Source organism: Gopherus flavomarginatus, chromosome 18 (genome assembly GCF_025201925.1).
Source record: "Gopherus flavomarginatus isolate rGopFla2 chromosome 18, rGopFla2.mat.asm, whole genome shotgun sequence".
NCBI lineage: Eukaryota > Metazoa > Chordata > Testudines > Testudinidae > Gopherus > Gopherus flavomarginatus.
The window spans coordinates 4,829,891-4,851,510 of NC_066634.1; the positions used below are offsets into that span (position 1 = coordinate 4,829,891).

Here is a 21,620-nt window from a genome sequence, read left to right on the forward strand (position 1 = left end):
TGTGAGAGAGAGAGAGATGATGCCGTGATTCCTAGGTTCGTAGATTCACAGCCAGCAGGGACCCTTGCGATCTGCTCGTCTGACCTCCTGTACAACCCCACCCAGGCACTGCCCTACAAGAGCAGATCTCCAAAACCAGCCACCTGGGCTGAGTAACTGCTGGGGCAGGAGAATCCACCGGGCCCCTCGGTATCTTCCCCTCCCTGTTCAAATCCCGGACCCGATTTGCCATCTGAATGTGTCTGGCTTCAATGCCCAGCCATGGGATCAGGCTCCAACCATCCTCTGCCAGGCTGAGGAGCCCAGGATTAAATATTTGTTCCCCACACGAAACAAACAAAGTCCCCCCCTTCCTCGTCTCTTTGTTGCACTAAACAGCCGCCCAGCTCTGAAGACAGTGCAGAAGTAAGGGTGACAATACCGCGACCCCCCTACAACAACCTTGTGACCTCCCATGACCTCCTTTTGGCTCAGGCCCCCCAGTTGGAGAAATGCTGGTCTCCCCCTTGGAATCCGTATAGCATAGGGCAATATACAGATTTCACGGGGTAGACCAGCGTTCACGGTCCATGCCACGTTTTTCTCGGTTGTGAATTTGGTAGACCCCTATCAATTGAGCATGGTCCTTCTTGAGTCCAGCCGCGGTCGCACCAAGGCCAAACCCAGAGGAGAAATAAACTCTTGGAGATCCCCTGGCTGCCCTTACCTCTTTGGGCCATAGTGCCCGTGTGGTCAGCCGATTCTCCAACACGACCCCACATCTTTTCCTCACGCTGCGTCCTGGCACCGAGCCCCCACCCAGCTCAAAAGCATGGGCCTTGGGTCCTTGCTCCTGGGCGGAGGACTTTGCCCCCAGTGATCTCGGTTGCTCCGTCTCAGTGGCCTTTCCTCAGCGGCATTTACCGCAGCCCCCATCAGCGGGGGATGCTCTGTTTGGTCCCGGGTTATTGATAATAAAAATGGCCAAGAATTGAGCCTGATGGCCCCCCCCCATCCCTGAAACAAACCTGCTTGAGAAGAGTGCCTGTTTTCAGGGGCATTTGGAGGCCTCTCGGTTAGCTTGTCTGATACACTGTGTGTGTTTGTGGGTATGACACTGGGTGTGACACTGGGTGTGTGTTAGACTGGGTGTGTGTGAGAAAGCGAGAGACTGTGTGTCTGGGTATGTGAAACTTCTCGTGTGTGTGAGAGAGAGAGACTGGGCATGTGAAACTGTGTGTGTGTGTGACACTATGACAGTGTGAGTGTGTGTGACTGATTATGTTTGTGTGTCACTGTGTGTGTGTGAAAGAGAGACTGGGTATGTGAAACTTTGTGTGTGTAACTGTGAGAGAGAGAAAGAGAGACTGGGTATGTGAAACTGTGTGTGTGACACTGCGTGACGCTGTGTGCACATGTGACACTGTGTGTGAAGGAGAGAGAGAGACTGTGGGCATGTGTGACAGTGCCTATGTGTGTCTATGTATGACACTGTGTGTGTGTGTGTGAGAGAGAGAGAGAGAGTGTCCAGGTATGTGAAATTCTGTGACTGCATGTGACACTGTATATGCATGAGAAACTGAGAGTCTGGATTTGGGAGACACTGTCTGTGACTGTGTGTGTGACAGTGCTTTTGTGTGTGTGTCCATGTGTGACACTGTGTGTGTGACTGTGTGTGACACTGTATGTGCCTGAATGTGTGAGGCTGTGTCTTTGTGTGAATGTGTATGTATTTGTGACTGTGTCCGTGTGTGACAATGTGTGTGTGTCCAGGTACGCGATACTGTATGTGGCTTTTTTTATGATATTGTGTGTCTGGGTACATGATACCGTGTATGAAACTGTGTGTGTGTGAAACTGAGGATGTCTGTGACACCATGTGTGTCTGTGCACATGGCATTGTGTGTAATTGTGTACTTAGGTTGTAATCTGCTTAGGGCACACACTGGCATTTCAGTCTGTGGATCTATACAACACCCCGCACGATCAGGTCTGGTCCCTCCCTGGGGCCACTTGACATGACTGTATTTGTGTGTGCGAGATGTGTGTATGTGATATACTCTGTGTGTGAGACCTCACAGGCACATGGGACAGCATGGGTTTGTGTGAGAGCCATTGTGAGTATGTAGGAGACACGGTGTTGTGACATTCTCTGTGTGTGTGATGCTCTGTGTATGTAGGACATGTTTGTGTGTGAGAGTGTCAATGTGTGTATGAGCTGTATATGTGACACTGTGTGTGTATGAGCCAAGTGTGTGTAACACTCTGAGTGTATGAGCTGTGTGTGTGTGACACTGTCAGTGTGTGTATGAGCTGTGTGTGTATGTGTGACAGTGTATGTGCAAGCTTTGTGTGTGTGTGATACTGTCAGTGTGTGAGCCACATATGTGTGACTGTCAGTATGTGTGCAGGCCGTGTGTGTGTGAGAGAGAGAGAAAGGGTGTGTGTGAGCTGTGTGTGTGCCAGCCGTGTCGGTGTGACACTCAGGGTGTGTGCAAGCCATGTGGGTATATGACAGTATGTGTATGAGCTGTGTGTATGACAGAACGTGTGTGAGCCGTGTGTGTATCTAACACTGTCAGGGTTGTGTGTGAGCCATGTGTGGTATGTGACAGTGTATGTGTATGAGCTGTTTGTGTGACCATGTGTGTGTGAACCATGTGTGTATCTGACACTGTCAGGGTGTGTGCAAACCATGTGGGTATTTGACAGTCAGTGTGTGTATGAGCAGTGTGTGTATCTGACACTGTCAGGGTGTGTGCGAGCCATGTGTGTGACAGGGTGTGCGCGAGCCATGTGTGTATGTTACACTGTCAGTGTGTGAGTGTGGCCCATGTGACACTGTGCGTGTTTACGCATGACACCTCTACCCAGCTCTTTTCCCCCTCCTTGGCTTGGGGAATCCCCTGGCAGCTCCCCCCACACCCTGCACCCCCAAACTCCACCCTGTCCCCAAAATACCCCCCCGCACACACACCCTCCCTCCCCATCCCTCTCCCACAGTGCCCTACTGCTGCTGAGGCTGGTACCAGGGAGAAGGTAACCATGGAGACGCTCCCCCCCTCCATCTCCTGCATCTCTCCGCCCTCCCCCTCTCCCTTCCTCTCTCCTTTATTTGGGCTTCTGGCCCTGACAGACAGCTCCCCGGCCCAATTGGCGAGCCCAGCAGTGGGGCGGGGGGGGGTGTCTGTCCAAGGGGGTGGGTCTTGTCTCCATCAATTCCAGCAGCCCAGCTCCCCAGCCAGGCGGATGCCGAAATCAGCCAGCCTCCCATTGGATTTGATCCTCCTTTTCTTCTCCCCTTCCCCCCTTCCACTTCCCCACCCCCCCCACCCCGGCAAAGCGGGTGGAAAACCCAGGCGTCTGCCCGGATCTCCTCCCCCCCCAGTTTTCCTTTCCACCCTGCATCCCACCCTCCCCAATTCTCCTCCTCCCCCCGTCTATTGTTGGCATGGGCATAACCCGCGTCTGATCCTTTCTATTGCTTGGCCCCTGCCAGCCCTCCGCTGGGCGGATTGGCCCCTTCCCTCCTTCCCCTTGGAGCTCTGAGGCGGAGGAAGGAAGGAAGATGCTTCGGGATGAAAAGCAGGTAGCAGCCGAGGCCAGGCCGGCCCATCTTCCCGGCGATGTGAAGCCGGGGTGCCCTCCGGCCCGGGTCCCCCTCACCCCTTCGGATGTGTGAAAGCCACTGGGCGCTCCCCCCCTGTCCCGCACACCTGCCCCGTTTCAGGCAGCGTGGCCTGCGCCTGGCTTCCCTCCCTCGGGTCTCCCCTGTTCCCCCCCTGGACCTAGGCTGTCTCCCCGCTGGTGGCCCCCGCCGATCGATGCCCGCCGAGCTCCAACAATGCTAAGGCAGGGGCACGTCATCCTGCTGGCCGCCTCCATGTCGTATTTCAACCCGGACAGAGCATTAGCTGCGCCGCTGGAGAACGGTGAGCACCCGGGCCTGGACGGCCTCCCTGGAGTCTGGGCACGTGGAGGGGACAGGTCTCCTGGCAGATCGCCTCCCGCCTCCGATCCCTCCACCTCTCCATCGCTTCCTTCATCCCTTCCGTCACTGTAACTGGCTTACTGTACCTCCTCAATCCCTTCCTTTGCTCTTACCTGCTTTTCATTCCTCCTTCATCTCTTCCTTCGCTCCCTCCATCTGCAACCCCTTCCTCCTCCATCCCTCCACCGTCCCCTTCCTCCTCCATCCCTCCCTTCACTCCCTCCATCCTCTGTCCCCTTCCTCCTCCATCCCTCCCTTCGCTCCATGCCTCCGCCGTCCCCCTCCTCCTCAATCCCTTCCTGCGCTCCCTCTCTCCGCCGTCCCCTTCCTGCACTCCATCTCTCCACTGTCCCCTTCCTCCTCCATGTGCTGTCCCCTTCCTCCTTCATCCCTCTGCCATCCCCTTCCTCCTCAATCCCTTTGCTCTCTCCCTCCACCTTCCCCTTCCTGCACGCCATCCCTCTGCTGTTCCCTTCCTCCTCCATGCCTCCCTTCACTCCCTCCATCCTCTGTCCCCTTCCTCCTTCATCCCTTCCTTTGCTCCATGCCTCCGCCATCCCCTTCCTCCTCAATCCCTTCCTGGGCTCCCTCCCTCCGCCGTCCCCTTCCTGGGCTCCATCCCTCCGCTGTCCCCTTCCTTCTTCATCCCTCCGCTGTCCCCTTCCTCCTCAATCCCTTTACTCCCTCCCTCCACCATCCCCTTCCTGTGCTCCATCCCTCCGCTGTCCCCTTCCTCCTCCATCTGCCGTCTCCTTCATCCCTCCACCATCCCCTTCCTCTTTCATCCCTTCCTTTGCTCCCTCCCTCCGCCGTCCCCTTCATCCCTTCGGTCCCTCCCTGCCGTGTCCCACTTCTCCTTCCTTAGCTCTATTCCACCTGCTTTCCACCCCTCCACAGGGCACCTCCTGTTGGCACACCCTTTCCCTCTGCCGAAACCAACCCCGTCGCTTCCAGTGTCGTTTGGGGGGCTGGGTCAGGATGGGGGTTTTCCTCCCCCGCCGCTGATTTGTAAGTTTCTCTCCTTAGGTGGCCGAGCCCGTCCCCTCCACACAGCAGATTAGTCAGTCCCTGGCTAGTTACGTGTTTGTGTGGCTGCAGGAGGGTAGGAGATGGGCTGTTAGGAGTTGGGGCACTGGGGAGAGGTCCATGTTTATGGTGGCTGGGCCTGTTGGGCCGCTGATCTGTAGAGCCCTGGCATGAAGAGTCTGTGAGACTTAGGCCTGGTTCCCAGCAAGTTGGTTGAGGGGAAGGCCTGGGTCCAGTCCCTGGAGCAGGTGTTTGGGGGCAGTTCTGGGCCAAGTTTCGGGAGAGGTAATTTGGGGTGCAAGAGCTGCCGGACTGATGCCTGGTGGGTGAGTTACAGGCAGTGTCTCGGCCTGGTTACTAGTGGGGCAGTTGGGGGTCAAGGCCCAATTCCTACTCAGTGATTTGGGGAGGAGTCTTGGCCCAGTTTCTGATGGGTGAATGCGGAGGAGTCTGTATGTCCCCGCTCGATACCCATCCATCCATCCCTCACCCCATCCCCAAATCGTGCATTTGCCACGAATTACCATTTCAATTGGAGCTGGGAGTTATTTACCCTGTAATGCCTGGAACTGGTCGCTGTTCCGTTGGGGTTTTCCTCACAGAGCTCAATCAAGACAGTCATGTCAGCACCACACAAGGGATCCCTGTATAACCAACCCCCGTGCCCCACCCCAGAGGGGCTGCATCTCAGTGCCGGGCAGGTTCTTACTCTCATTTCTCTCTCCCCTAGATGGTCTGTCCCAAGGCCAGTTCCCTCTTGCTCCCCCTTATGCTGTGGTCTTGATCTCCTGTTCGGGTCTCCTGGCCTTCGTCTTCCTCCTCCTCACCTGCCTGTGCTGCAAACGGGGCGATGTTGGCTTCAAGGTGAGAGATGGCTGGGGCTGGGGAGGAGCATGGCTGGGTGTCACAGGGTGCACTGGTCCTTTAAGGGAAAACCATACACCTAGAACATCCCAGTTCTGATCCCAGGACCACCTGCCTTCCACCCCTGGGATTTGTGGTACCCAGGCCTTGTGCCTAGAGAGACATAGACTCTAGAATGGATATCCCAGGTCCTCATGCATCCCTGTCTGTCTGTGCCCTACAGGAGTTCGAGAACCCGGATGGGGAGGAGTATTCGGGGGAATACACGCCACCCGCTGAGGAGACCTCATCATCCCAGTCCATCCCAGACGTCTACATCCTGCCGCTCTCTGAGGTCTCGCTCCCGGCTCCCAACCAGCAGATGCCCAAGACAGGTAGGGGACATGCTTGTCTTCCAACTGGGTGTGACACATTCCTGGACTGTGGGGATGGGGTGGATTGGAAAACCAGATTCTAGGTTGTCAAGTGGGAATGGGCTGTGTTAGATTGGTTCTAGGCTAGTCAATGGAAACTGGGTGGCTCTGGTTCTTGGTTAGTCAATGCACATGGGGAAGTTCTGGTTCTAGATTATGGAGGCAGGGAGGCTCTGATTATAGGCTAGTCAGTGAGATTGGTGGTACTGGTTCTAAGCTAGTCCATGGGGAGGCACTGGTTCTAGACTGCTCAGTTGGGATGTGGTGACTTTTGTTTTAGGTAGTTGACGGGGATGAGAAAGCTGTGGTTCTAGGCTAATCAACATGAAGAGGTGATTCTGCTCAGTGGAGATGGACTGACTCTGTTTCCAGGCTAGCCAGTGGGGATGGACTGGCTCTGAAAATAAGGTTCTAAGCCAGGGGTGGCCAACGTGTGGCTTCGGAGCCGCATGCGACTCTTCATAAGTTAGTATGCGGCTCCTTGCATAGGCACCGACTCCGGGTCTGGAGCTATAGATGTGAACTTCCCAGTGTGACAGGGAGTGCTCAGTGCTCAATCCCTTGCTCTGCCCCAGGCCCTGCCCCCAGTCCACCCCTTCCTGCCCCTCCCCTGAGCCTGCCATGCCCTCACTCAGCCCCCCATCCCCACCAGAGCCTCCTGCGCACCGGGTAACAGCTGATCGCAGTGGGCAGGAGGAGTGGGGAGGGAGCGGGAGACACTGATTTGGTGGGGCTGCCAGGAGGCAGGAGGAACCGCAGGTTGGAGTGGATGGAGCTGATGGGGGGGCTGCTGACGTATTACTGGGGGTCTTTGGCAATGTACATTGGTAAATTTTGGCTCCTTCTCAAGCTCAGGTTGGCTGTCCCTATTCTAAGATAACCAGTGAGAGCTGAGAGATTATTTGTAGACCCACTACTGTGGCTAAAATTACTCTAGAAATCAGGATCTAGATCAGACACTGATGATTTATTAGGTCAAAACTACACCAGACAAAGGGGCTGAAATGGCTGCAGCCTTGAACTAGCATCTGAGACACAATGACATTAGATACCACATGCCGGCAAGGTAAAGATGTTTGGGCTGGATGAATGGACTATAAGGTGGATAAAAAGCTGGCTAGATTGTCGGGCTCAACGGGTAGTGATCAGCAGCTCCATGTCTAGTTGGCAGCCAGTATTGAGCGGAGTGCCCCAGGGTTCGGTCCTGGGGCCGGTTTTGTTCAATATCTTCATTAATGAGCTGCAGGATGACGTGAATTGCACCCTCGGCAAGTTTGCGGATGACACTAAACTTGGAGGAGTGGTAGATACGCTGGAGGGTAGGGATAGGATACAGAGGGACCTAGACAAATTAGAGGTTTGGGCCAAAAGAAATCTGATGAGGTTCAACAAGGACAAGTGCAGAGTCCTGCACTTAGGACGGAAGAATCCCATGCACTGCTACAGACTAGGGACTGAGTGGCTAGGCAGCAGTTCTGCAGAAAAGGACCTAGGGGTTACCGTGGACGAGAAGCTGGCTATGAGTCAACTGTGTGCCCTTGTTGCCAAGAAGGCTAATGGCATTTGGGGCTGTATAAGTAGGGGCATTGCCAACAGATCGAGGGATGTGATCATTCCCCTCTATTTGGCATTAGTGAGGCCTCGTCTGGATACTGTGTCCAGTTTTGGGCCCCACACTACAAGAAGAATGTGGAAAAATTGGAAAGAGTCCAGTGGAGAGCAACAAAAATGATTAGGGGGCTGGAGCACATGACTTATGAGGAGAGGCTGAGGGAACTGGGATTGTTTAGTCTGCAGAAGAGAAAAGAGAGAGGGGATTTGATAGCTGCTTTAACTATCTGAAAGGAGGTTCCAAAGAGGATGGATCTAGACTGTTCTCAGTGGTAGCACATGACAGAACAAGAAGTAATGGTCTCACGTTGCAGTGGGGGAGTTTTAGTTTGGATATTAGGAAAAACTTTTTCACTAGGAGAGTCTTGAAGCACTGGAATGGGTTCCCTAGGGAAGTAGTGGAATCTCCTTCCTCAGAGGTTTTTAAGGTCAGGCTTGACAAAGCCCTGGCTGGGATGATTTAGTTGGGAATTGGTCCTGCTTTGAGCAGAGGGTTGGACTAGATGATGTCCTGAGGTCCCTTCCAACCATGATATTCTATGATTCTATGACATTCATGATCGGCAGATAGGGCAGAAGACCACAGAACCATGTTCTAGATTACCTAGTGCGGATGCAGAAATTCTGGTAACCACATTCTACACTAGCCAATGAAGATTCAATGACTGGAAGTTGGGTTCTAGAGTAGCCACTGTAGATGCAGCAAATCAAGAAAACGGGTTCTAGACCAACCAATGAGGCAGCAGTGACACTATAAAGCAGGCTTTAGACTAACCAAATGTGGAAGTAATGACACTAGGAAAGAGGGTCTAGACTCGCAATGTTCTAGGTTAATTACCTTGGATGCAGAGACGTTGGAAATCTATTTATAGAAAAGTGATGTTCTAGACTAACTAGTGTGGACAAAGCAGCTCTGGAGACAGTGTTCTAGATTAGTCTATGACACTAGGGTTTTGTTAGAAAAAAATGATCTGAGGTGCAATGACTCTTGCAATCCGATTCTACACCAGTGAGGTTCTAGACACGCACGTGCATAGAAGCAACTCTGGAAAGCAAGTTCTAGACCAGCAATCGAGGCATCTGCTCTGTTAGAAGCCATATTCTAGATGACCCAATGGGGATGCAGTGACTCTGGGAACATGGTTCTAGATTAACCAGTGATTCTGGAAGCTGTGTTTTGATGAGCTGATGCCCAGCCTCCTGGGGGGGCCCTGAAGGAGGATCACGACCTCCTGGTCCCAACCCCTTTCCTGCTGGGAGGAGGGATCTGATGAAAGTGGGTAGGGGGCCATCATGGGAGCTCCCTTCTTCCCGTTGGAGGGGCTGGCAGGGTTCAGCCCCCTCCTCACCCTCCTGTGTCCCCTTCCAGACCTAGTGAAGCATCTGGGATTGAGCCGGCAGCACCTCAGCTACCTGCAGGAGATCGGGAACGGCTGGTTTGGGAAGGTGAGTGTGTCTCTCCTGTCACTTCACTACCTGCCACCCCGGCCTCTACAGGTGTCACGTCCAGGGAGCACCAACTCCCATCTGGCCCCACGGCAGGCACTGGGCCTTTCCCCTCTAGGGAGCACCAGCTCCTACCCCAGGACTGGGAGGCTCTGGGGGGGTAGGAGCCTCATTGGGGCGCAGACCCTGCTGTATGACCATCAGCTCTGTCTCCTAGGTGATCCTGGGGGAGATCTTCTCAGACTTCACCCCAGCCCAGGTTGTGGTGAAGGAGCTTCGAGTCAGCGCTGGACCCCTGGAGCAGAGGAAGTTCCTGTCAGAGGCTCAGCCCTATCGGTAATTAGGGGAGGGGGCACCTCAGAAATGGCTGCATCTGAGCACCAGGCGAGGGGGTCATAAAATATCAGGGTTGGAAGGGACCTCAGGAGATCATCTAAGTCCAACCCCCTCCTCAAAGCAGGGCCAATCCCCAGACAGATCTTTACCCCAGTTCCCTAAACAGCCCCCTCAAGTATTGAACTCACAACCCTGGGTTAGCAGGCCAATGCTCAAGCGACTGAGCTATCCCTCCCCCAGCCCCTCAGCCGACCCCAGAAGCAGTTACAACTCAGCACTGGGTGAGGGGTCCCTGTATACCCAAGCCTCACGCTCCACCCCAACCCTCAGCATCCTTAGAGCACAAAGATAAGAGGAGGAAACCTGTATCATGCAGTGGCATGAAAGCAGCCCAGGATGGTCCTGCTTCCACCCAGACTTATGAGATTGTGGGTGAGGCTTGCCAGACCTGTGTTTAAAGCCACAGGGTCAAGCTAAAAATCACGCCCCCCGCCCGACCCCTCCTTCCCCAGCCTGTCAGTACGGGAGGATCTGGGAAGGGACTGAGGCCAGACGGGGATTTGGAGATCTAGTCACTGGGATTGTCCCCCGCTTCGGATCCCACAGCATCCTCCAGCCCTTCAGAAAACTTCCTGCCCCCTCTGGAAAGAGCAGGAGCCTCTCCCCAAATTTTGTGGAGGGGGAAATCGAGGCACACAGGGGAGGGGCTTGCCCAGACAGAGTCATTTTCACAGTTGTCGAGAGAACCCAGGAGTCCTAGCTCCCAGCCCCCTCCCCACTCTAACCACCGGATAGAATGCCGGGATAGAACCCAGGCGTCCTGGTGCTGCTGTTGCCATGAGGAATGGCAGTGCTTTCTCTCTCTCTCTGCCACCCCCCTTTGAAGAAGCCTTCAGCACCCCAACATCCTGCAGTGCCTGGGGCTGTGCACGGAGACCATCCCCTTCCTGCTCATCATGGAGTTCTGCCAGCTGGTGAGCGCGGGCAGGGGCTGCTGTGAGGATGGGGGGGGGGCGGTGAGAGTGTGGGCGGCGCTGCCCCCTAGTGGCTGGGCTCAGAACTGCTCTGTATGTGGGTCAGTGGGTGTGTCTCGCTGCTCCCTGGTGGCTAGGGTTTATCACTGCCGTGGGTGGGTGCGTGGGTGTGTCCTGGTGGCTGGGATCAGAACTCCCCACTCTGTGTGTGTGTGTGTGTGTGTGTGTGTGTGTGTGTGTGTGTGTGTGTCCTGCTGCCCCCTAGTGGCTGGGCTCAGAGCTGCTGTCTGTGTGTGTGTGTCCTGGTGGCTGGGATCAGAACTCCCCACTCTGTGTGTGTGTGTGTGTGTGTGTGTGTGTGTGTGTGTGTGTGTGTGTGTGTGTATCCTGCTGCCCCCTAGTGGCTGGGCTCAGAACTGCTCCGTGTGTGTGTGTCCCCTGCTGCCTCCTGATGGCTGGGGTCAGAATTCCCCGCTGTGTGTGTGTCTGAGAAGGGGAGTGAGCCCTCTCCTGGGTGCAGTGCACACTGCCGACCTGTGTGTCATAGCCCCATAATGCCGGAAGTGGGTGGGGAGTCTCCACCAGCTGCCGTGGCTGGTGCTAACGAAGCTGGGGGCTCCGAGGTTGCTCCTGATTGCTGGAGGGGTACAGTGGCCCCCGCAGGGTCCCTGGTGCCCCCGTCTGTGCCCCGGCCTGCCTGACCTCCCCCCCATCCCTCCCCTGTTGCCCCAGGGCGACTTGAAGCGCTACCTGCGAGCCCAGTGCCAGGCAGACGGGCTGACCCCCGACCTCCTGACCCGCGACCTCGGCACACTTCAGCGCATGGCCTATGAGCTCATCCTGGGGCTGCTACACCTGCACAAGAACAACTACATCCACAGGTCAGCTTCCAGATGCTGGGGTTCTCTCCCTGCCGCAGGAGAAGAGGGGATTCAGGGGGTTGGAGCCAGGAGGTGGGGCTGGACACCAGGACTCCTGGGTTCTATCCCACCTCTGGGAGGGGAGGGGGATCTAGTGGTTAGAGCAGGGAAGACTGCGGGCCAGGACTCCTGGGTTCTTGCACACCTCTGGCAGGGGAAGGGGATGGTGGGGTTAGAGCAGGGGGTATCTGGGAGGCAGAGCTCTCCCCAGGGCAGGTGTGACACCGACAGGAGGTCCCATGGGGATGCTGCCTGCCGCTGACTGGGGTCTCCCCACGTTCCCCCACAGCGACCTGGCCCTGCGGAACTGCCTGCTGACCTCTGACCTCACCGTCCGTGTCGGCGACTATGGCCTCTCGCACAACAACTACAAGGTGAGAGCCCTGGGCTGGGGTTGGGGCACGGGGCCTTTCCCCTCTAGGGCGCTCCAGCTCCCATCCGGCCCCAGGGCAGGGACTGGCTGGCTCAGGGGGGCAGGGAATGGGGCACAGGGCCTGTCCCCTCTAGGGGGAGCCGGCTCCTATCCAGCCTCGGGGCAGGAACTGGCTGGCTCAGGGGGGTGGGTCTGGGTCACGGGGCCTTTCCCGTCTAGGGGGTGCTAGCTCCCACCCAGGCTCAGGGCGGGGACTGGCTGGCTCAGGGGATGGCACGGGAGGGTTCCTGCCCAGTGTTGATTCCCCCCTGCCCCCCCCATGCAGGAGGATTATTACATCACCCCTGACAGGCTGTGGATCCCACTGCGCTGGGTGGCGCCGGAGCTGCTGGACGAAGTTCACGGGACACTCGTGGTGGTGGATCAGAGCAAAGAGAGCAACGTCTGGTGAGTCCCGACTGTGTCTCGGTGCCTTCTGCACCCCTGGGCAGCCAGGACCACCCCCAGCCTCAGGGGCAAAGGGTCAGTAAGGGGGAAGCTTTGGGGGGATCGCGGTCCCAGAGCTAGCTGTTCCACATGGCTGTTAACCAGCCCCTGCACCCCACCCCAGATGAGCCGTGTCCCAGCATCAGGCGAGGGGTCCCCGTATATACAGCCTCACCCCAGAGGTGGCTGCATCTCAGTGCCGTGTGAGGGGTCCCTGTATACCCAGCCCCCGCGCTCCACCCAGAACAGCTGCATCTCAGTGCTGGGTGAGGGGTCCCTGTATACCCGGCCCCTGCACCCACCGCAGAGGTGGCTGCATCTCGGCACCAGGCGAGGGGTCCCCTTGTACCCAGCCCCCGCGCTCCACCCAGAACAGCTGTATCTCAGTGCGGGCAAGGGGTCCCTGTATACCCGGCCCCTGCACCCACCGCAGAGGTGGCTGCATCTCGGCACCAGGCGAGGGGTCCCTGTGTACCCAGCCCCTGCGCTCCATCCCAGAGCAGCTGCATCTCAGCACCGGGCGAAGGTCCCTACACTCACCCTGTAACCCTACTCTGCCCAGGTCCCTGGGGGTGACAATGTGGGAGCTGTTTGAATTCGGCAGCCAGCCCTACCGGCACCTGTCGGACGAGGAGGTTCTCGCCTTCGTCATCAAAGAGCAGCAGCTGAAGCTGGCCAAACCACGCCTGAAGCTCCCCTACTCTGACTACTGGTGAGCACTGGGTCCCCGCCCCACAGTGCCCCAGCTCCCCGGCAGGTCCCAGTGGGGATCTGGCTGGCCACGACCCTAGCCTGGTACAGCCGCTCCAAAGGGCTGAGAACCACCGGACTCGGTGTGCGCCTGACGGGTTCTTCCATCGCTGACAGCTGCAGGTGGTTCCTGGCTGGGCTGTCGCTGGGGCCTGTCACTGCTCCATTTCTCCCATTCGTCTTGTCCTGCTTTGCTCTGTGTCTGCGGCTGTTGTTTTCTCACTGTTCTTCTTTCTCTCTGACTGTTGTTTTCCAACTGGTCCTCCGCCTCCCTCTCTCTTGCTGTGTTTTTCTGACTGTTCTTCCATTTCTGGCTGTTTTTCTGTCTCCACAGATGTTACTTTCTACTTTTCTGTTGTTTTTTCTGGCTGTTCCTCTGTCTCTGGCTGTTATTTTTGGACTGTTCTCTCTTTGGCTGTTTTCTGACTGTTTTTTCTGTCACTCTTGATTTTTTCTGTCATCAGTTACCAACTGGTCTTCTGACTCTATAGCTGTTATTTTCTTACTGTTCTTCTGCCTCTCTGTCCAGCTGTTCTCCTCTCTGGCTGTTTGTTTTCTCTCTCCAGCAGTTCTTCTGTGTCTGTCTGACAGGCTGTTTTTTCCCCCTGACTGTTCTTTCTTCTGTCTGTCTCTCAAGTTTTTTTTCTGGATGTTCTTCTGCCTCTCTCTGACAGTTCTTCTGTTTCTTTGGCTGTTACTTTCTGACTGCTGTGTCTGTTTTCCGATTGTTCTGTCTCTTTCTGGCAGTTGTTTTGAGACAGTTCTTTCACCTCTCTCCAGCTGTTTCTCTGTCTCTCTGGCTATTGTTTTCTGCTGGTCCTTCTGTGTCTCTCTGGCTGTTCTTCAGTCTCTACAGCTGGCTTATTCCTGAACCTTGTCTCTATCTCTCTGGTGGTTCTTCCATCTCTCCAGCTGTTCTTTTTCTGACTGTTGTTCTCTGACTGTTCTGTCCCTCCCTGCTCTGACCTCCCTGTCTCCCTGCCGTTGCAGGTACGAGGTGATGCAGTCATGCTGGCTGCCAGCGCCACAGCGCCCCACACTGGAGGAGCTGCACCTGCAGCTGACCTACCTGCTGACGGAGCGCTGCCACGCGCAGGCGGAGGAGAGTTTTGAGTGGCGCTGGAACGCCTTGAAGCCCAAGCGCTCGCCGGCCACCTCCCCCCCCTGCCGGCGCCGCTCAGAGGAGATCTCGGCCTACCCGCTGCTGGATGGCTTCCAGGGGGCCGACCTGGATGACGTCCTCACGATCACCGAGAGCAGTCGGGGGCTCAACTTCGAGTACATGTGGGAGAAGGCCCGGCTGGGGCGCTGGAAGGCCAGCCCGGCCCCCGGGGCCACCCCCACCAGCAACGGCAGTCTGGCTGTGCCCGGCCCCAACCCCTTCTATGAGGCGCCGGCGCGGCAGAGCCTGGAGACGCCCAGCGTGGTCCCGGTGATTAGCGCCCGCAGCCCCTCTGTTAGCAGCGAGTACTACATCCGGCTGGAGGAGCACGGCGACGGGGAAGGGCCCGAGGGCACCGTCTGCACCCCCAGCCCCGTTTTCGAGCGCCAGTACGGGGTGCCCGGCTCCCCACCGGAGCCTCTCTTCCCTTCCGACTGGGACCCCATCGAAGCAGGCCGGGGCAGCCCTCCGCCCCTGGCCCGGCACCACCTCCCCCACCTCCTGCAGGAGGGGCCGGCCAGCTGGGTCCCCGGTGCCACCAACCCCTTTACCTCAGTGTCCCGGGAGCTGGCCCGGTGCGGTGCCAACCCCTTCCGGGCCGAGATCCAGGAGACCTCGCTGACAGATCCGGTGCCGGGGGGCATCTTCCTGGGGGAGTCCCTGCTCCACGTGTACCAGGAGCTGGAGGAGCAGCAGCGTGGCTGGGAATGCGAGGGGCTGGAGGAGCGGGGGGCCGGGGAGACGCTGGCGGGGGACCCCTCGGAGTTCCGCCCCTCGCCCCCCTGGGACCGGGAGCCCTCCCTGATGGAGGAGCAGAGCTCGGCTGGCAGCACGGATGGGGAGGACGCCAGCAGCGGCGGGGACGGGCGCCGCAACCCCCTGCTCTGCCCGCTCTGCAGCCGGGGCGGGCGCTGCCGCTGTGCCCCGGGCCGGGGGGAGGTCGTGAGTGGCTGGAGCAACCACGCCCCCATCCCCCGGCCCCACCGCGACAGCTGCGGCACCGAGGACGATTCCTCCCTCAAGGTGGAGCGGGGCTCCCTGGCCGACTGCCCCATCCTGCTAGGAGAGGGCCCCCCCGGGGCTGGAGAGGGCGGGGCTGGGCCGCTCGGCCCACCCCATTTGGCCGGGGCGCCACCCCCTCCCTCGGCATTCTACGACCCGCTGATGGGCACGGCCGTGGTGAGCTACGAACTTCAGGACTACCCCAAGCGGGGGGTGGCTGGGCGGCCGCCGGGCTCGCCCTTCCCCGGCCTGACCGCCGCCTGCTGCAGCGTCATCGTGCCGGTGGAGATCCCGCCCCTGGCCACACTGGCGGAGAGCGCCGACGAGGAGACCATCGCCATCGTGCCCGAGGCCGCAGACGGCTTCGCGGCCAGGCCCGAGATCGGCCCGGCCCCGGTGGGCCGGCGGAGGGGCCCGCTGGATTCTGGGGACTCGCTGGACCTCCCGTCCAACACCAGCTCCTCCGAGGGCTGCAGCCCGGCCTCCCGCTTCTCCTCGCCGGGCCAGAAGTTCCCCGACAGCGGCTACGAGACGGAGAACACCTTCTCCCCGGAGCTCCTCGTCCGGGAGCCCGAGGAGGAAGAGGATGGGGAGTCGCCCGGCGAAGGGGATGCTGCCCAGCTGCCCCCCACGCCCATCTCGGAGTCCACCAGCGACCTGACACTGTCGGAGGAGACGCCGGGGGCCGAGGAGGAAGCAGGCTCGGGGCGGGGGCTGGCCACGACCCACCGAGATTCGGCCTATTTTTCCGATGGCGAGGGGGAGGGGGGCCAGGGGGAAGAGGAGGAGCCAGAGGCGGGGCAGGACGAGGGGCAGCCGGCGCCGGCCAAGGTGGAGGCCGGCTTCGTAGTGCAGGTGTGCAAGGAGCAGCTGCTGGTGTCGCTGCGGGAGAACATCACCCGCAACCTGCTCTGCAACCACCGGGAACTGGGGACCTCGGTGTCCGGGGCCCCAGCTGCCAAGGAGGAGGCCGTGATCCGACTCTGGGCCCTGGAGCCCGAGGGGGCCCAGGGCGCTGGAGACGAGCAGGAAGGGGGCGGCGGGGAGACGGCAGGTGGGCTGCCCCAGGAAAAGGAGGAGGGGGCGGAGAGCGAGGAAGGGCAGCTGGATGGCCAGGAGGTGCCGGAGCTGAGCGGGCAGGCCCCTGTCCCCAGCCCCGAGGGGTCCGACCTGGCATCTGAGCAGCCGCAGCCCCAGCCCCACCTGGACTTCAGCACGGCAGGGAGCCCAGGCAACGAGGACATCAAAGGTAGGGAGATGCGAGGGGTTGGGGTTTCCATCGGAGGGAGGGGGCAGGGACCATCTGGGGGAGGGATGGGGGCCATCTGGAGGGGGAGCTGTAAGAAGGACAGAGAGGGATCATCCAGGGGGAGGGTTACCCTCTGCAGGACAGAGGAAGGGAGGTGGGAGGATGGACGAAGGCTGGGGAGTGGGGGGATGGATGGAGGACTGGGGGTGGGGGGATGGACAGAGGCATGAATGGAGGAGTGGGGGTGTCGGGGAATGGACAGAGGGATGAATGGAGGAGTGAGGGTAGGGGTGATGGATGGAGGCATGAATGGAGGACTAGGGTGGGGATGGACAGAGGATGCGGGGGCAGCAGGGACAGTGGAAGGGACGGATGGGGGTGGGGATGGATGGAGGGATGAATGGAGACCAGAGGGGGGGCAGTGGAGGGATGGATGGAGGACTGGGGATGTAGGGGGATGGACACAGGGATGGATGGAGAACTGGAGGTGGGCGGGCTGAATGGAGGTCAGGAGGTGGGGGGATGGATGGAGACTGGGAGGTGTGGGGGGGATGGACGGACCACTGGGAGTGAGGGGGATGGACGGAGGCCAGGAGGTGCGGGGGGGGTGGACGTACCACTGGGAGTGAGGGGGATGGACGGAGGCCGGGAGGTGGGGGGGGTGGATGGAGCACTGGGAGTGGGGGGGATGGACGGAAGGGTGGACGGAGCACTGGGAGTGGGGGGGATGGATGAAGGGATGGGTGGAGGACTGGGGGTGGGGAGGGTGGATGGAGGACTAGGGATTTGGGAGGATGGATGGAGAGGTGGATGGAGACCAGGAGGTGTAGGACATGGAGAGATGGAGGACCAGGGGTGTGGGTGGATGGACAGAGGATGAGGGGGCAGCGGGGAGAGTGGCAGGGATGGATGGGGGTGGGGTGGGGATGGATGGAGGCCGGTAGGTGTGGGGAGGGATGGATGGACAGAGGATGAGGGGGCAGCGGGGAGAGTGGCAGGGATGGATGGAGGCCGGTAGGTGTGGGGAGGGATGGATGGACAGAGGATGAGGGGGCAGCGGGGAGAGTGGCAGGGATGGATGGGGGTGGGGTGGGGATGGATGGAGGCCGGTAGGTGTGGGGGGGATGGATGGACAGAGGATGAGGGGGCAGCGGGGAGAGTGGCAGGGATGGATGGGGGTGGGGTGGGGATGGATGGAGGCCGGTAGGTGTGGGGGGGATGGATGGACAGAGGATGTGGGGGGGAGGCAGGGATGGAGGACAGGGGTGCTCACTCCCTCTGACCCTTGAACTTTCACCTCCACCCTTCTCTCACTTTGCCTCTCGACCCTGACCTTTGCCCCCCCCTCCTGTCCCGTCCCCGCCTGCAGCCAAGGTCTCGCGCCTGTCGCTGGCGCTGCCCCCGCTGAGCCTGCAGCCCTTCACCGGCCCGGGGGGGCGGAAGGGCTGCGGGGGGCTGACACCAGAGGAGGAGGGGGCTGGACGGGGGGTCCTGGGGCCAGGCGAGGAGGAGGAGGAGGAGGAGGCGCCGGGTGTCGGGGGCGTCCCCATCGTGGTCAGCGACTCAGACGACGGGCGCAACCTACGCGGGCTGCTCAAGTCCCCACGCTCGGCCGAGGAGGCTGCCGAGCTGGACCGGAAACGCAAGATGGTGTCCTTCTTCGACGACGTCACCGTCTACCTCTTCGACCAGGTGAGGGCGGGGCCCGCGGGGTGGGGGCGGGGCCTGGGGATGGGATGGGGGACAGGGGCGGGACCACCAACGCAAGATGGTGTCCTTCGACAATGTCACCATCTACCTCTTCGACCAGGTGGGGATGGGGGTGGGGCCTGCGGGATGGGGGCGGGGGATGGGGTAGGGGACGGGCTGGACCAGAACCGCAAGGTGGTGTCCCTGTTTGATGGTGTCACCTCGACCTCTTTGAACAGGTGAGGGCGGGGCCTGGGGGTTGGAGGGCGGGGCCAGGAGAGCAGGGGGTGGAGTCTGGTGTAGGAAGGCGGGGACAAAGAATTGGGAGGAGCCCAGGGTGTGGGAGTGATGGGAATGGGCGGGGCCAGGCTGGGGTGGGCGGGGCCAACACACTCATTCTCCCCCGTCTGCTCCTAGGAGACGCCCACCAACGAGCTGAGCTTGCAGAGCGGCCCGGAGGGCGAGGGCGGCACCACCCAGGGCCCTGCTGGGCAGCCTGCTCTTGAGGCCTTCCCGCCCGCCGACGGATTCAGTGAGCCCTGCGCCACGGGGGTGGGAGTGGCTCCGGGGGGGGCAGGGCCAAGCCATCACCAATTATTTCATGGGCTCGTTTGCATATTTTAAAATGCTTGTTTGCATACAGCCATAAACAGCAGCTGCTGGTTGATGCCCCCTTGCCATGGTGCCCCAAGATGGGGGGAGGAGGGAGCTGAGCCAGAGGGAGGTGGGGGCTCAGGAGGAGATGAGGGGGTAGACACAGGCCAGATATCCCCATGGGGAAGGGGGCGTTGGCTGTGCCGACCAATGGGGGAAGGGGCGTTGGCCCCAGTGGGGATCCCTCCCTGGGGAGGGGCCATTGGCAGTGGGGTGGGGCTGGCCCCGCCCCCTCTCACCTTGCCCTTGCCCCCAGGTGGCAGCTTTGAATGGGATGACGACTTCCCGCTGATGGCCCAGAACCCATCCTTCGTCTCCATGGTGACGGACCCCAGCTCAGGGGCCCCCCCAACGCCGCCCCCAGCGCTGCTCCCGGCCAAGGGGGCAGAGCCCAGCCTGATGGACGCCCTGCGCTTCTCTCGCTTCACCGTCTCCCCTGCCCTCGAGCCCCACCTGGCCCCCCGTGAGGCCGAGCTGGCGCCCACAGCCAGTGAGTGAGACCGGGGTGATGGGGCTGTGGAGCTGATCCAGGGGCAGGGTACCAGGGTAGTTGGGCCCGTGGGGCTGATATGGGGGCAGGGAGGAGGCAGGATACCGGGGTAAATGGGCCACTGGGGCTGATCCAGGGCAGGCAAGGAGGAGACAGGATACCAGGGTAGATGGGCCTGTGGGGCTGAGCTGGGGGCAGGGAGGAGGCAGGACACTGGGGTGATGGGTCCGTGGGACTGATCTGGGGACAGGGAGGGGGCAGGACACTGGGATAGATGGGCGCATGGGGCTGATCTGGGGGCAGGGTACCAGGGTAGATGGGCCTGTGGGTCTGATCTGGGTCAGGGACGAGGCAGGATAGCAGGGTAGATGGGCCCATGGCGCTGATCTGGGGGCAGGGTACTGGGGTGATGTGTCCGTGGGGCTGATCCAGGTCTTTTTACTCTGTCCTTCTGCTCCTTTCTCTTTCTCTTCCAGACCCCATTGAGAACTGAGGTGGGGACCTGCCCCCAGCAATCAGGGACTCCTCGGGATGGCACTGGGCCATCTCACCCCCTAGCCTGGCTGGGAGACGCATGCGCCAGGCGTGTTCTGGGGGACACAGAGACTCAGGGGCGGGGGGCAAGGCCAGCGTTTTGGGATCCCTCCCGCCCCCACAAGGACTTGCTTCTCTGGACAATTTTTTTACAGTGACTCAGCCTCTGGGGGGCAGCCAGGTTGCTGAATGTGCCTGCTCCCCAGTGCCCCTCTCTGCCCCTTTCCCCGCACGTGGGAGTTTGCTGTCAAAACTGTCTTGTGCCAAATCCAACCAATCCAAGGGGCAGCGAGCTATGTATCGGGGTGGGGGTGGGGGCTCACACTGCCCTCCCCCAGGACTGGTCCCCCTACCAGTTTAACTCTGTGTCTCAAGCAAAGAGGGAAAATGCCCCATAACTCATCAGCAATGGGGGGCTCCCCCCAACCAGCCCTGTCCCCCCCCCTTGTGGAATTTAGGCCCCAAAGCTGCCGCCCGCTTCCCCCTCTTGGCACCAGATGCTGCCTGACGGATGGACAGATGGACATGGGGGGCATTGTTATACAGACACCTTTGTTCCCCCCCCAGGACGTGCACTGAGGATGGAGCCCCCACTCCTTGCAGCTGGAGATCAGCTGGGGCCCCAGGATTCAGCGGGGAGGGGGAATGAGGGGAGGGTTGGCTGAGGTCTGACGCTTGCTAGTTCGTACTGGGGGCCGAGTGGAGACCCTGGGCTGGCGCAGGTGGCTGCTGGGTTATTACCGGCATGGGGGCAGTGGGGGCGGCACATCACTGGTTTCTACTGGGAGCCTGATGGAGTCAATGGGGGTTACAGAGCCTGTTGCAGGGGAGGGTCGCTGGGTGTATTTTCTAGTCCTAGGGGCCCACCCCCGCCTTTGGCCCGTTGGGGGTGCATGGGGTTAGGCTTAGGGAAGGGGGCCTGGGGTCTTTCCCCTCTAGGAGCCACCAGCTCCCATCTGCCCGAATTTGAGGGACTGGCTGGGTCAGGGGGGCAGGGAATGGGACATAGGGCCTTTCCCCACTAGGGGGCACCAGCTACCCAGTATCCTGCCCCTTTTCTCCTGGATCAGACCCATGGGTCCCTCTGCCCTGGTGTCCGGCCCCCCTTGGTGCCCCACTGGATCACAGCCATGGGTCCAGCTACCCCAGTGTCCCACCCCCTCGCCCAGCCCTATCTAGCCTGTGTCAGAAGTGGGCCTGGATTTCACTGGCACCCTCCAGAGCACGTTTCTGGCTCAGTTTGTCATTAAGGGGGGATCTACCTGCCCCCCAAGAACCAACCCCCCCCACACACACACACCAGGCAGCTGCCAAACAAGGCCAGGTCTGTAAATATGTGGGCACGAGGAGACGCCTGGTGTCTCGCCTGGCGCCGCCTTCGGCCTGCTCCTGATTTGCCAAAATGAACAAAGATTAAAAAAGAGTGAATATTAACCCCCAAGTGTCTGCTACCCGCGAGCCGTGGGGGAGGCTGGACACATGGATGGCGGTGGGTTTTGGGGGAGCGAGGTCGTGGGGGAGAAGGTTGTGGGCTGATGGAGGGATTAAGTGCTGCACTGTATGGGATAGTGGGATGGAGTGGGTATGTGGGGGGACGTGTGGGGTACATTGAGGGATGGCTGGAGGGATGCATGTGGGGGAAGACGGATGGACAAACAGAGCAGGTAAAAG

General features: G+C 59.8%; 1 protein-coding gene across 1 annotated transcript; it reads left to right on the forward strand.

Annotated features, from left to right (window-relative positions):
* The first annotated feature begins 3,221 nt into the window (after positions 1-3,221).
* On the forward strand, positions 3,222-21,602 carry LMTK3 (lemur tyrosine kinase 3). The gene is made up of 15 exons (XM_050927921.1): positions 3,222-3,911; positions 5,727-5,860; positions 6,084-6,234; positions 9,254-9,330; positions 9,548-9,666; positions 10,553-10,640; positions 11,373-11,521; positions 11,850-11,934; positions 12,259-12,380; positions 12,982-13,131; positions 14,160-16,582; positions 17,952-18,274; positions 18,689-18,803; positions 19,182-19,415; positions 19,892-21,602. Exons 1-15 carry the CDS (start codon positions 3,824-3,826, stop codon positions 19,906-19,908), a joined length of 4,275 nt encoding a protein of 1,424 aa, XP_050783878.1. The 5' UTR covers positions 3,222-3,823; the 3' UTR covers positions 19,909-21,602.
* Positions 21,603-21,620: the final 18 nt, after the last annotated feature.

What these genes read in the sequence shown, in the direction of transcription:
- LMTK3 (XM_050927921.1), top strand. Translation starts at nt 3,824, where the DNA reads ATGCTAAGGCAGGGGCACGTCATCCTGCTGGCCGCCTCCATGTCGTAT. An exon ending in GGGGCGATGTTGGCTTCAAG is followed by an intron (nt 5,861 to 6,083) that starts GTGAGAGATGGC and finishes TGTGCCCTACAG; the next exon opens with GAGTTCGAGAACCCGGATGG. An exon ending in CCCGCCCGCCGACGGATTCA is followed by an intron (nt 18,804 to 19,181) that starts GTGAGCCCTGCG and finishes CCTTGCCCCCAG; the next exon opens with GTGGCAGCTTTGAATGGGAT.